Source organism: Carcharodon carcharias, chromosome 13 (genome assembly GCF_017639515.1).
Source record: "Carcharodon carcharias isolate sCarCar2 chromosome 13, sCarCar2.pri, whole genome shotgun sequence".
Lineage (NCBI taxonomy): Eukaryota > Metazoa > Chordata > Chondrichthyes > Lamniformes > Lamnidae > Carcharodon > Carcharodon carcharias.
The window spans coordinates 107,208,044-107,223,960 of record NC_054479.1 but is presented as its reverse complement, the minus strand read 5'-3'; the positions used below and the strand labels follow the sequence as shown (position 1 = coordinate 107,223,960).

The 15,917-nt window shown below is 43.4% G+C and overlaps 1 protein-coding gene across 9 annotated transcripts in view; it reads right to left on the bottom strand.

The window, feature by feature from the left end:
* Positions 1-15,917, bottom strand: part of tbc1d22a (TBC1 domain family, member 22a) — a 453,849-nt gene that overhangs the window by 415,176 nt on the left and 22,756 nt on the right. For all 9 annotated transcript variants that reach the window (XM_041202627.1, XM_041202628.1, XM_041202622.1 and 6 more), the window contains exon 4: positions 9,975-10,157. In XM_041202627.1, coding sequence (XP_041058561.1) covers positions 9,975-10,157 — 183 coding nt within the window. The remainder of the gene's footprint in view (positions 1-9,974; positions 10,158-15,917) is intronic.

Genomic DNA, 15,917 nt, shown 5'->3' with positions numbered 1-15,917 from the left:
ATTCTAAGGAGGGGACCCACCATCCGTGGATAGCTAGAGATGTTAAGGAAAGCACCAAACTTAAAGAAAAAGCATTCAACTCCACAAAGATCAGTGGCAGGACAGATGATTGGACAGAATATAAAGAATGGCAGAAAATGACTAAAAGGTTAATCAGGAGAAAGAGTATGAGAGGAAGCTAGCTAGAAATGTACATATGGATAGCAACAGTTTCTACAGATATTTAAAAAAGAAAAGAGCAAGTAAAGTGAGTGTTAGTCATCTCGAGAGTGACAGTGGGGAGTTAATTGTAGATAATAAGGAAATGGCAGAAGAAATGAACAAATATTTTGCTTCTGTGTTCACCATAGAGGATATAAAAAATATTCCAGCAATAGCTTCAAATCAGGTAGTGAACGGGAGAAAGGAACCTGGTGAAATTGAAATCACGAGGGAAATGGTACTGAGCAAATTGATGGAGCTGCAGGCTGGGAAGTCTCCAGGTCCAGATGGACTACCTCCTAGGATCCTAAAAGAGGTGGCTAATGAGGTGGTGTTAATTTTCCAAAATTCACTAGATTCTGGCAAGATTCCATCAGATTGGAAAGTAGCAGATAAAACCCCTCTATTCAAGAAGGGACGGAAGCAGAAAACAGGAAACTATAGGCCGGTTAGCTTGATGTCTGCCACGGAGAAGTTATTAGAATCGATCATTAAGGAGGTTATAACTGGGCACTTAGAAAAGCTCAAAGCAATTATGAAGAGTCAGCATGGCTTTGTGAAAGGAAAATCATGTTTAACCAATTCACTGGAGTTTTTTTGAAGGAGTAACATGCGCAGTGAATAAAGGGGAGCCTGTAGACACAATGTACTTGGATTGCCGGAAGGCATTTGATAAGGTGTCACATCAAAGATTAATTTGTAAAATCAAGGCGCATGGTGTAGTGTGTAACATATTAGAATGGATAGAAGATTAGCTGGCTGGCAAAAAGCAGAGAATATGCATAAATGGTTTTTTTCTGATTGGCAGGATGTGAGGAGTGGCGTCCCACAGGGGTCTGTACTGGGGCCTCAACCTTTTATGATTTACATCAATGAATTAGATGAGAGGAGTGAAGACATGGTAGCTAAATTTGCAGATGACACAAAGGTAGGTGGGAAAGTATGTTATGAAGAGGACATGAGGTTGCAGATGGATATAGATAGGTTAAATGAGTGGGCAGAGATCTGGCAAATGTGGGAAAATGTGAAATTCCTCACTTTGGCAGGAAGAGCAAAAAAGCAGAGTGTTTCTTAAATGGAGAATGCTGCATAATTCTGAGCTGCAGAGGGACCTGGGTATTCTAGTACATGAGTCAAAAAGAGTTAGTATGCAGGTACAGCAAGTAATAGAGGCTAATGGAATGCTATCTTTTATTACAAGAGGGATTGAACATAAGTTTGCAGATGATACAAAGATAGGTGGAGGGACAAGTAGTATTGAGGAGGCAGGGAGGCTGCAGAAGGCTGCCTCAGAGTAAAGGGAAGACCTTTTAGAACAGAGATGAGGAGAAACTTCTTTAGCCAGAGAGTGGTGAATCTATGGAATTCATTGCCACAGAAGGCTGTGGAGGCCAGGTCATTGAGTGTATTTAAGATCGAGATAGATAGGTTCTTGATTGGTAAGGGGATCAAAGGTTACGGGAAGAAGGCAGGAGAATGGTGTTGAGAAACTTATCAGCCATGATTGAATGGCGGAGCAGACTCGATGGGCTGATTGGCCTAATTTCTGCTCCTATGTCTTATGGTCTTATGGTCTTAAAAGTAAGGATGTTATGCTTCAGTTATACAGGCGAGACTGCACCAAGAATACTATGTGAAATTTTGGTCTCCTTGTTTAAGGAAGGATATAAATGCTCTGGAGGCGGGGTTCAAAGGAGATTTACTTGATTGATACCTGGAATGAGTGGGTTGTCTTATGAGGAAAGGTTGAACAGACTGGGCTTGTTTCCACTGGAGTTTAGAAGAGTGAGGGGTGATTTGATTCAAGTATAAAAGATCCTTAAAGGCCTTGACAAGGTGGACGTTGAAAGGATGTTTCCTCTTATGGGTGAGTCCAGAGCACTGTTTTAAAATTAGGGGTCGCCCTTTTAGGACAGAGATAAGGAGAATTTTTTTCTCTCAGAGGGTTGTGCGACTTTGGAATTCTCTGCCTCAAAAGGTGATGTAGGTGGGGGTCATTGAATATTTTTAAGGCAGAGGTAGATAGATTTTTGTTAGGCAAGGGAATCAAAGGTTATTCAGGTTATATGGGAATGTAGAAATCAAAACACAAGATGATCAGCTATGATCTTACTGAATGGCGGTGCAGGGTCAAGGGGCCGAACGCGCTACTCTACATATTTCTTATGTTCTTATGTTCCACCAGCGAGCCAAGCATAAGACCTCATGGCAATACCCACTATCCAAACACTGGCACTTGCTCGACTATCTTATCCTTCAAGCAAGAGACCACAGAGGTGTCCAGATCACCCATGCAATGAGAGATAACGATAACTGCTGGACCAAGCACCAGTTTACCCAATCTACCAGCTCCATCAGAATGGTGGAGGCAGCAGAAGCAATGTCACAAGAAAATTCACATTGAAAGCCTCAAAGATCCCACCAACCTTCTCCGCCAGTGCCTCAATGCCAACTACTCAACCTCCAGCCACCAGGAGCTACAGTGTTCCCATATTGCCTGGTCTCTCTACCAGGAAACCATGGCTGATTTAACAAAACCAACCAAGAAATGCAGGACTTAATCAAGCTTAAGTGCAAAGCTTTCACTGACTAAATAACTGCATAAAAGTAAGGTTGTTATACTTCAGTTATATGGGGTATTGGTGAGACCACATCTTGAATATTACATGCATTTTTGGTCCCTTTATTTAAGGAAGGATGTAAATGCATTGGAGGTGGTTTAGAGGTGGTTAACGAGATTGATACCTGGAATGAACGTGTTGCCTTTTGAGGAAAGGTTAGACAGACTGACTCAGACACTTATTCCTACCTCCCCCTGGACCATGACCCCACCATCGAACATCAAGCCATTGTTTCCAGGACTGTCACTGACCTCATCTCCTCTGGAGATCTTCCCTCCACAGCTTCCAAACACAGATGGCCCGCTTCCACCTCCTTCCTAAAATCCACAAACAGGACTGTCCCAGTACACCAATCCTGTCAGCCTGTTCCTGCCCCACAGAGTTCATTTCTTCCTATTTTGACTCCATTCTCTCTCCCCTTGTCCAGTCTCTTCCCACCTACATCTGCAATTCCTCTGATGCCCTACACCATATCAACAATGTCCAGTTCCCTGGCCCTAACCGCCTCCTCCTCACCACCTCTACAACTCCATCCCCCACCAGGATGGTCTGAGGGCTCTCTACTTCTTCTTTAAACAGAGGCCTGAACAATCCCCATCCACCACCACTCTACTCTCTTCCATCTGGCTGAACTTGTTCCCTCACTAAACAATTTCTCCCTAAACCTGTCTCATTTCCTCCAAATAAAAGGTGTGGCTATGGATAGCCGCACGGGTCCCAGTTATGCCTATCTCTTTATGGGGTATGTAGAACATTCCTTGTTCCAATCCTACTCAGGCACCCTCCAACAACTGTTCTTTTAGTACACCTATTCGGTGCCGCTTCATGGTCTCATCTGGGCCTGGAAAAATGTATCAATTTTGCTTCCAATTTCCACCCCTCTCTCTCCTTCACATGGTCGATCTCCAACGCTTTCCTTCCCTTCCTTTTCCTCTCTGTCTCCATTTCTGGTGATAGACTGTCCACCAATATTCATTAAAAGCCCACCGACTCCCACAGTGACCTCGAATACAGCTCCTCATCCCCTGCTTCCTGTAAGGATGCCATCCTAATCTTTCAGTTCCTTCGCCTCCGTTGCATCTGTTTTGATGATGCCACTGGCCAAAACAGTTCTTCTGACATGTCTTCCTTCTTCCTTAACCAAGGTTTCCCACCCACTGTGGCAGGCAGGGCCCTCAACTGTGTCTGGCCCATCTCCCATGCCTCTGCCCTCACACCTTCCCCTCCCTCCCAGGACCATGATAGAGGCCCCGTTGTCCTCACCTTTCACCCCACCATCCTCCACATTCAAAGGATCATCCTCCGCCATTTCCACCAACTCCAGCATGATGCCACCACCAAAAGCATCTTCTCCTCACCTCCCATCAGCAGTCCATAGGGACCGTTTTCTCTGGGACACCCTGGTCCACTCCTCCATCATCCCAAGGACCTCATCCCTTTCCCATAGCACCTTCCAATGCAATCGCAGAAGATGCAACACCTGCCCCTTTACCTCCTCCCTCCTCACAATCCAAGGGCCCAAACGCTCCTTTCACATGAAGCAGCTTCACCTGCACCATCTTCGATTTGGTCTAATGCATTCACTGCTACCAATGTGGTCTCCTCTACACTGGGGAAACCAAACGCAGATTGGGTGACCACTTTGCGGAACACCTTCAGTCTGTCCACAAGCATGACCCAGACCTTCCTGTTGCTTATCATTTTAACACACCATCCTGCTCTCATGCCCACATGTCCATCCTTGGCCTGCTGCAATGTTCCAGTGAAGCCCAATGCAAACTGGAGGAACAGGGCCTCATCCTCCAATTAGGCACTTTACAACCTTCCGGAGCTAACATTGAGTTCAACAACTTCAGACCATGAACTCTCTCTTCTATCTTCACCCATTTTTCATCTCTTTCTTCAAAATTCATTTTTATTTTTTATCCACTTATTTTTATCTTTATTTATTTTTATTCATTTATTCATTGTTTTTATCCCACTTTTTATCCCATTTCCTATCCTTTTCTTCCCACCACCACCCCCTCCCCCCACCCCATCCCCCACAGGGCTATCTGTTACTTGTTCAGTGTTGTTCTTGCACAGTGCTTACCCTTGTTCTGCTATTATCACATTCTGCTTTCTGAATGACACTATCAGCATCTTTTTTAGCCTTTACCACTACCATTAACACTGTCCTTTTGTTCATGACATCTTTGTCAATCTCTCCTTTGCCTCCACCTATCACTGGCCTTCTATCCTGCTTCACCTGCTCCAACCCTCTTAAACAGTATAAATTTCATCATATTTCTACTTCTCTTTAGCTCTGAAGAAGGGTCATGCAGATTCGAAACATCAACTCAGTTTCTCTCGCCACAGATGCTGTCAGACCTGCTGAGATTTCCCAGCATTATCTGTTTTTGTTTTAGACAGACTGGGTCTACTTCCACTGGAGTTTAGAAGAGTGAGGGGTGACTTGATTGAAGTGTATAAGAACCCGAATGGTCTTGACAAGGTGTGGATAGGATGTTTCCTCTTGTGGGCGAGTCCAGAATTAGGGGGCACTGTTTTAAAATTAAGGGTTGCCCTTATAGGACAAAGATGAAGAGAATGTTTTTCTCTCAGAAGGTTGTGTGACTTTGAAACTCTCTGCTTCAGAAGGTGGTGGAGGCAGGGTCATTGAATATTTTTAAGGTGGAGGTGGATAGATTCTTGTCAGGCAAGGGAATCAAAGGTTGTCGGGGTAGATGGGATTGTGGAATTCAAAACACTAACAGATCAACCATGGTCTTATTGAATGGCGAAGCAGACTCAAGGAGCCAAATGACCTACTTCTGCTCCTATTTTGCATGTTCGTATGACTGCACACTTCACCAGTGCATGAAAAGCACCAGTCCGATGAGCAACTGAAGGTAGCAGTACAACATAAAATCCACGGCATAAAGAACAAATGGAGGATAGAAAGAGCACAGACGATCCAATAACCTACCAACACCAACATGGATGGTTTATTTTTATTTTTACTTGTTCATGAGGTGTGGGTGTTGCTCACTAGGCCAACATTTATTTTCCATCCCTAATTGCTCCTGCGAAGGTGGTGGTGAGTTGCCTTCTTGAGCTGCTGCAGGTCATGTATTGTAGGAACACCCATAGTGCTGTGAGCAAGTTCCAGGTGTTTGACCCAGCAACAATGAAGAAATGACGATGTTGCTCCTAGTCAGGATGGTGCATGATTTGGAAGGGAATTTCCAGATGGTGGTGGTGTTCCCATACACCTGCTGTCCTTGCCCTGTCGCAGGTTTCGAAGGTACTGGTGAAGAAGCCTTGATGAGTTGCTGCAGTGCATCTTGTAGATGGTGCATACTGCTATCACTGTGCATCGTTGGTGGAGGGGGTGAATGCTTAATGTGGTGGATAGGGTGCCAAACAAGTAGGCTGCATTGTCCTGAATGGTGTCGAGCTTCGAGTGTTGTTGCGGTCTCCTCTACATTGGAGAGACCAAACGTAAACTGGGCAGAACACCTGCGGCCTGTCCGCAAGAATGACCCAAACCTTCCTGTCGCTTGCTATTTCAACACTCCACCCTGCTCTCTTGCCCACATGTCTGTCCTTGGCTTGCTGCATTGTTCCAGTGAAGTCCAACGCAAACTGGAGGAACAACACCTCATCTTCCGACTAGGCACTTTACAGCCTTCCGGACTGAATATTGAATTCAACAACTTTAGGTCTTGACCTCCCTCCTCCATCCCCACCCCGCCGCTCCCCTCTGTTTCTTCCCCCTTCCTTTTGTTTTTTTCCAATAAATTATATAGATTTTTCTTTTTCCCTCCTATTTCCATTATTTTAAAATATTTTTAAATCTTTTATGCTCCCCCCACCCCCACTAGAGCTATACTTTGAGTGCCCTACAATCCATTCTTAATTAGCACATTCATTTAGATAATATCACCAACTTTGACACCTAGGTGTTCTTTTGTTCTGCTGTCTGTGACATCTTTTGATGACCTGCTTCTATCACTGCTTTTGCCTACAACCACCCCCCCACCACCCCCACCCCCCCACCACACCTTAAAGCAGCTTATATTTCAACCCTTCCTGGGATTCAACTAGTTCTGTCGAAGGGTCATGAGGACTCGAAACGTCAACTCTTTTCTTCTCCGCCGATGCTGCCAGACCTGCTGAGTTTTTCCAGGTAATTCAGATTTTGAGCTACTAGCTTATTTAAATCCAATAACTAATTTACATGCAGACAGTTATATAATAAAATACATCAGTTAAATAGAGCACAAATTTTGAAAGAAATACATTTTAAACCTATGTGGGTAAAAGCAAAATACTGTGGGCGCTCTGAATAAGTCATACAGACTCAAAACATTAATTGTTTCTCTCTCCACAGATGCTGCCAGACCTGAATTTTTCCAGCATTTTCTGTTTTATTAACTTATTAGCTGAAGAAAGACATACTTGAAGTAGAACGACCTCCCTCTTTAAAATAAAATGGACTTGGTTTCAAGTGCTTGGATTTGAAATCCAAGACTGAAACAAACTGTTCCAACATGGCTCAGTTCAACACCAGGTGGCTGAAGATGGATTTACTGCAAAGACAATCATTCAAGCAGAGCTTTTTCATCCAGGTCTGCGGCAAACTTCTTACACACAAACTAAATGGAACATATTTATTCTCAAACAGATGATAAGTTATTTCCTTCTGGTACTACTGCGTTAGCCATGGTGAAGAGAAAAAGGGGAGCCAGGCAAGTATCTTCAATTCAAAGCAGGCTATTAATTATTAAGAGGGACTTAGTCTAATTCTCATTTTCTAAATGAGCTCAGAAGATATCCAGTTGCTCCAGGCCACCTGCAAACATCAAATTCATGAGTTTTTTTATATCTCAATTCAGACTTTATTGGCCAGTGAACTTTAGATTCTTCTGCCAAACACAAAATTTATCAGTGTTTACTTGGGAAGACTTAAATGAATGATCTAATAATTACCTCCTCCTCTTGGTGCTGTATAACTTCTTCATAACTAATGGCTGAGGAATAGTCTTCAATGTCATTTGCAATTTTTTAAAAATAAGATCTGTTTAGATCCTCTTTACTACCAACAATGTTATTTTTTATTATCCACTACCTTCAACTGATTTTTCTAAGATTCATAGTCCTCATAACTTAATGTATTTGTTTTTTAATTGTGTTTATTCCTCAGGTCTGTACTGATCTTATTCATTCTTTAACCTATCCTTTCCTCTCACTGGAATAATTTTCTTTCCACTTTCTGGGACATTATCTTCATCCTCCCTAGGCTATGCAATTAGCATATCTAAAATCAGATAACAGATACCACATGCTTCAACTTACATTACACAAAACTCATTACTTCCACTTCAACAATTTTGCCATTAAATGCACAAGTTTAAAATGCCTAATTTCACACCAAGTTGCATCAAAGCACATGCGTCCGTTACAAATTCGCCCCCAATTCCAAACAAATTGGCTTGAAGTTAAAAACTCAAATCTGACAAGAAATAGACATTGACCAGAGGCAAGGAACTCGAACTGAATGGAGTGAAAAAAAACAAAACGTTCATGCTTCCCACTACACTGAAACTAACACTGTAACCACATTCAGATTCAACTTTTTCAGCCTCTTTAAACTGACACTATATGAACTCTCACCCTTGTTTGCAAATCTTAGATGCCTTCCTTAAATCACCCTACCCTAAAACCTTGAGCCCTGCTTGAAACTTCCCCTTCTCCCCACCCCTCAGCAGTCAAGTTTCTTCCGAAAGCACTGCAACTTTCTCCCCTCTTTCAAAAGCCTCAAGACCTCAATCATCTTGTCCAACTCTGTCCAAATTCTGAATCAATATTAATTTTTTCCCCTCTTCCTGCATCTCTGACATGTTTGCCTGTTAAAGGTGCCCAACTAAGAGCTAGTTTCTCAAATTCACCTATGTACTTGAAGGAACATGAAGACATAACTCAGAATGCTTTAAGAGGATATTGCCTGGACTGGAGAATTTTAGTTATGAGGATAGGTTAGATAGATTTTGGTTGTTTTCTTTGGAACAGGGAAGGCTGAAAGGAGACCTAAATCGTTTAAATTGAAGGGTCCATATAGAGTGGATAGAAGGCTCTGTCCCCAATGGTTGATGGGCCCATAACTCGGGTACATAGATTTAGGGTAAGAGAGAGCAGATTAAAGGGGTTGCAAGGAGAAATATTTTCACCAAGAGGTTGGTGGAAATCTGGAACTCACTGCCTGAAAGGGTGGCAGAAGCAAAACTCTCATAACATTTGAAAAATACTTGCATTAATAGCTGAAGTGCCACAACCTACAAGAGTCCTGACCAGAAGCTGGAAAGTAGGATGAGGATGGATGGCTCCTTATCGGCCAGCAGGGACACAATGTTCCAAATGGCCTCCAATAAATTTCAATTATTGCAAGATTCTCATTCGAACACAGCAAATTCTGAAAATGCTGCCCAAAACCAAAACAAGTTTCCAACCCAGTTTCAATACTTTTTAATCCTGATGAAGATTAGCCATATAAATTAAATCATTCTTATATACATACTTACATTGAAGAAAAATCAAAATTTACATTTTAGTTCTCTCACCCTCCACAATTAATAAAACTGTCTTAGAAGGTTTGGATATTTGTAAGCACCCAACAGTGGCAATTAACTTCCAATCAGTTACTTGTTCAGAAGTAACTATCCGCTTTCCATAAATATAGTTGCTAAATAACTGGAGCACACTTTAATTAAGTTAATGATACTCAATTGCTTGTCTACAGCTGTCAAACGCTTTTTTAAAGAAACATAAGATTTGTCTCACTGATAACTGATGAACTCTGACCAAATGATTTCAGGACATAAGTAATGGTTATTCTCAAATCTATTTCCTTTTCAGACTATCAGTGCAGTGATATCTGGCCAAAGGTTGCTTTCAGTTAACAATAGCCAACACATTATAGCCTTTTTTTTAAAACAACATTTCGTAACGCTTTGTTTTAATTCCAGTTATTTTTCCTTGCCTTGGTTGAATGGATAAAGCCTGCATTCTGTCTCTCTGTAACAAGAGGCAAACTGCCCAATCGCACAACAGGATTCAGGCACATTACCTACCTTTAAAGTACTTTGTTACCTCACTATAGTTGAGGCTTACCTAAATCAGTGTTTGGACCTGCCAGCAGCTGCCTGAATTTTTCTAGACGAAACATTTCTCTTTCAGTCATCAAAGGAGCATCTGAGGTATCTTGGTCTGCAATTCTTGCTGCCAATGGAATTGTTGATCTAGAAGGAACAGATTGCTGCCTCTGAAGAGGAGTTTTCTCAAAATCATCAAAACCTGTAAATTACACAAGTAGAATTTTTGAAATATTATCTTCCAGATAAATTCACACCACAAAATATAAAATTCACTTAACCAAAATTTCCGAGCTCCATTGCACTCTGCATAGAAATGGAAAGCTCAAACATGTACACTCACAATCCAATGTGAAAAATGCTATTGCAGACCATTCTTCATCAGCATCGAATAATAGCACTAAAGACAAACAAATCCCTAGGCCATGATGGTTTCCGCCCCAGGGTTTTCAAGCAAGTCGGTGAGGATCCTGCAGATGCTTTACCCATAATCCTTCAGGGAACTCTCTTTAGTTTGGAAAATTGCAAATACAACTCCATTTAAGGAAGTTGAGAAAGAGAAACCATAGAATCAAAGGCCTCTTAGTCCAATTCAGTTATGGAGAAATTACTGGATTTAACAACTAAGAATTGGACTGGCTGAGCACCAAGAAATTTGAGCTGATTAGAAAAAGCCAACATGGATTTATAATGGGCTGGCCTTACTGCCCAGCCTTAACTGCCCTCGAGAAGTTCGTGGTGAGCTACAAGAAACTATAGGCCAGTTAACATAACATCTGTCACAGGGAAAATGCTAGAATCTATTATTAAGGAGGTAGTAGCAGGACTTTTAGAAAATAATAATACAATCCGGCAGAGTCAACATGGCTTTTTGAAAGGGAAATCGTGTTTGACTAATTTATTAGAGTTCTTTGAGGAACTAACAAGCAAGGATAAAGCGGAACCTGTACACGAGGTACACTTGGATTTCCAAAAGGCACTCAATAAAGTGCGTCAAAAGTTACTTCACAAAATAAAAGCTCATGGTGTAGGCGCTAACGTGTTGGTACGAATAAAGTACTGGAAGCAGACAGCAGGGATAAATGGGTCATTTTCAGGTTGCCAAGCTATAGCTAATGGGATTCTATAGGGATCAGTGCTGGGGTCTCAACTATTTATGATCTATTTTAATCACTTGGATGAAGGGACCATACTATGTGGCAGCTAAATTTGCTAATGACACTGAAATAGGTTGGAAAGCAAGTCGTCAAGAAAACATAAAGAGCCTACAAAGTTGTATAAATAGGCTAAGTGAGTGGGCATAAATTTGGCAACCGGAGTATAATGTGGGAAAATGTAAACTTGTCCGCTTTGGCAGGAAGAAGAGAAAAGCAGCATATCGGTTAAATCAACAGACTGCAGGAACTCTACAATGCAGGAGGGTCTGGATGCCCTGGTATCAACAAAAAAATTACCATGCAGGTACAGCAAGTGGTTAGGAAGGCAAACAGAATGCTAGCATTTATGGAAAGGGGAATCATGTATAAAAGTAGGGGGTTTCGCGACTGTTGTGCAGGGCCTTAGTAAAACGACATCTGAAATACTGTGTATAGCTTTGGTCTTCTTACTTAAGGAAGGGCATAATTGCATTAGCAGTTCATAGAAGGCTTGACTGATTCTTGGGATGAAGGGGTTACCTTACAAGGAAAGGTTGAGCAGGTTGGGCCCATACCCATTAAAGCTTTGAAGAATGAGAGTTGATCTTGTTGAAACATATAAGATGCTGAGGGACTTGACACAGTGGATGCTGGAAAAATATTTCCCCACGTGGGGAGGGTCTAGAACTCAAGGACACAGTTTAAAAATTAGGATTCTCCCATTTAAGATGGATATGATGAGAATGCTTTTCTCTCAGAGGGTCGTGAGTCTGTGCAACTCTTCCCCAGAGAGCAATGGTGAGTTAGACAGATTTGTGATTGACAAAGTAATCAAGAGTTATGGGGGACAGGCAGGGGAGTGGAGTTGAGACCACAGTCAGAACAACCAACATCTTATTGAATGATGCTACAGGCTTGAGGGGGCAAATGGCTTCTGGTTCTAGTATCCCTGGCCTGCAAGCCAGGTGGTGTAGGTACACTCAGTGCTGCTGAGGAGGGAATTCCAAGATTTTGACCCAACAACAATGAAGGAACAAAGATATATTTCCAAGTCAGGGTGGTATGTGACAGAGGGATATGTGCAGGTAGTATTGTTCCCATGCATCTGCTGCTTTTGTTCTTTGAGGTGATAGGAGGTCATGGGTTTTTTTTTTAGGTACAGTTGAAGAAACCTTGGTAAGTTGCTGAGGCACATCTTGTAGATGGAACACAAGGCAGCCACAGTTCACCAGTGGTTGAGAGAATGAATGTTTAAGGTAGCAGCTGAGATGTCAATCAAGTGAGCTGCTTTGTCCTGGATGGTGTCAAGCTTTAAGCGTTGTTGAAGTTGTTCTCACCCAGGCAAGTGGAGAGTATTCCATCACACTCCTGATTTGTGCCTTGTGGATGGTGTAAAGGCTTTGAAGGAATCAGGAGACGAGTAATTCTGCTCAGAATATCCAGCCTCTAAACTGTTCTTACAGCCACAGTATTTATGTTCCTGATCAAGTTAGGTTTCTGGTCAATGATAGCCCCCAGGATATTGATGGTGGGTGATTAGCAACAGTAATGCTGTTGAATGTTAAGATTGTCAGGTGCAGGGTGGCACTCAGAATTTCTCTCACTGGAAATCATCATTAGCTGACAGTAGCAGGGCACAAATGTTACTTGTCGGGTATCAACCTAAGCCTCAATGTGGTCCAGGCAATTGCTGCATCCAGTTATGGCACACTTCATTATCTGAGGATAATGATATCTGAGGAAGTTGTTTTTATTCATTCATTGGACATGGGTGTTGCTGGCTAGGCCAGCATTTAATGCACATTCCTAATTGCCCTCAAGAAGGTGGTGGTGAGCTGCCTCCTTGAGCCACTGTAGTTCATATGCTGTAGGCAAGTCCACAGTTCTGTCAGGGAGGGAATTCCAGAATTTTGATCCAGTGACAGTAAAGAGACAGCAATATATTTCCAAGTCAGGGTGGTGAGTGGCTTGGAGAACAACCTCCATCTGGTGGTGTTCCCATATGACTGCTGCCCTTGTCCTTCTCGATAGTAGCCGTCATAGGTTTGGAAGATGCTGTCTAAGAAGACTTGGTGAGTTCCTGCAGTGCATCTTGTAGATGGTACAAACTGCTGCTAATGTGTGCAGGTGGTGGAGGGAGTGAACGGTTGTGGATGTGGTGCCAATTAAGCAGGCTGCTTTGTCCTGGACGGTGTCAAGCTTCTTGAGTATTCTTGGAGCTACACTCATCCAGGCAAATGGGGAGTATTCCATCACAGTCCTGACTTGTGCCTTGTAGATGGTCGAAAGGCTTTGGGGAGTCAGGTGGTGAGTTACTTGCCGCAGGATTCCAAGCCTCTTACCTGCTCTTGTGGCCACACTTATTGGCTAATCCAGTTCAGTTTCTGGTCAATGGTAGCCCCCAGGATGTTGATAGTGGGGAAGTCAGCAATGGCAATACCATTGAATGTCAAGGGGCAATGGTTAGATTCTCTCTTGTTGGAGATGGTCATTGCCTGGCACTTGTGTGGCACGAATGTAACTTGCCCCTTGTCAGCCCAAGCCTGCTTATTGTCCAGGTCTTGCTGCATTTGGACATGGACTGCTTCATTATCTGAGGGGTCACGAATGGTGAACATTGTGCAATCATCAGCAAGCATAACCACTTCAGATCTTATGATGGAAGGAAGGTCATTGATGAAGCAGCTTAAGGTGGTTGGGCCAAGGACACTACAATGAGGAACACCTGCAATGATGTCTGGCAGCTGAGATGATTGGCCTCTGGCCATCTTCCTTTGTGCAAGGTATGACTCCAACAAGTGGAGAGTTTCCCGATTACAATTCACTCCAGTTTTGCTCGGGCTCCTTGATGCCGCAATCGGTCAAATGCTGCCTTGATGTCAAGGGCAGTCACTCTCACCTCATCTCTGCAAATCCAGCTCTTTTGTCCATATTTTAACCAAGGCTGTAACAAGGTCAGGAGCTGAGTGGCCCTGGCGGAACCCAAAATGAGCATGAGTGAGCAGGTTATTGCTAAGCAATTGCCGCTTAATAGCACTGCTAATGATCCCTTCCATCACTTCCCTGATGATCAAGGGCAGACTGATGAGCCAGTAACTAGCCGGGTTGTATTTGTTCTGCTTTTTGTGGTCAGGACATGCCTGGACAATTTTGCACATTGCCAGACAGATGCTGGTGTGTTGAAGCTGTACTGGAACAGATTGGCTAGGGGAGCAACAAATACTGGAGCACAAGTCTTTAGTGCTATTGCCAGAATATTGTCAGGGCCCAGAGCCTTTGCAGTGTCCAGTACCTTCAGCTATTTCTTGATATCACGTGGAATGAATCGAATTGGCTGAAGACTGGCATCTCTGAGGTTGGGAGCCTCTGGATGCCGAGATGGATCATCCAATCGGCACTTCTGGCTGAAGATTGTCGCAAATGCTTCAGCCTTATCTTTTGCACTGGTGTGCTGGTCTCCCAAATCAGAGGGTGGGGGATTTTGTGCGGTCTCCTCCTCCAGTGAATTGCTGAATTGTCCACCATCATTCACGACTGGATGTGGCAAGGCTGCAGGGCTTAGATATTATCCATTAGTTGTGGAATTTCTTAGCTCTGTCTGTCACTTGCTACATATGCTGTTTGGCATGCAAGTAGCCCTGTGTTGTAGCTTCACCAGGTTGACACCTCATTTTTAGGTATGCCTGGTGGTGCTCTTGGCATGCCCTCCTGCACTCTTCATTGAGCCAACATTGATTCCCTGGGTTGGTGGGAATGGTGAGTGGGAAATATGCTGGGCCATGAGGTTACAGTTTGTGGTTGAGTAAAAATCTGTTGCCAATGATGGCCCACAGCGCCTCATGGCTGCCCAGTCTTGAGTTGCTAGATCTGTTTGAAATCTATTCCATTTATCACGATAGCCATGCCACACAACACGATGGAGTTGATGGGACTTTGTCTCCACAGGGACTGTGCAGTGGTCACTCCTACCAATATTATCAAGGGCACATGTGTCTGCGGCAGGCAGACTGGTGAGGATGAGGTCAAGTATGTTTCTCCCTCTTGTTGGTTCCCTCACCACCTGCCGCAGACCCAGTCTAGCAGCTATATCCTTTCGGGCTCAGCCAGCTCAGTCTGCGGTGGTGCTAAGCCACTCTTGATGATGGACATTCAAGTTCCCCATCCAGAGTACATTCTGCACACTCGCCACCCTCAGTGCTTCCGCCAAGTGGTGTTCAACATGGAGGAGTTCATCAGTTGAGGATTTTGGAAGGGCGGGGGGGGGGGGGCAGTATGTAGAATCAGCATAGGCTTCCTTGCCCATGTTTGACCTAATGTTATGAGAATTCATAGGGCCCAGATTTGATGTTGAGGACCCCCAGGGCAACTCCCTCCCAACTTTATACCACTGTGCTGCCACCTCTCCTGGCCCTGTCCTGCCAGTGGGAGATAGTGATCGCGGTGTTTGTACAGACATTGTCTGTAAGTTATGTTTCTGTGAGAGTGCCTATGTCAGGCTGTTGCTTGACTATTTTGTGAGACTGTTCTCCCAATTTTGGCACAAGCCCCCAGAAATTAGTGAGGGGGACTTTGCAGGGTCAACAGGGCTGAGTTTGCCATTGTCGTTTCTGGTGCCTAGGCTGATGGTGGTCTGCCTGGTTCCATTTCTTTCAGACTTTTTAGCTGATACAGCTAAGTGGCTTGCTAGGCCATTTTGTGGGTCTGAAGTTATATGTTACCAGGTTAGGTATGGACAGATTTCCTTCCTTCGTGAACCAGATGGGCTTCTATGACATTTGACAGGTTTGATGGTCATCATTAGACTTATAATTACAGATTTTTATTGA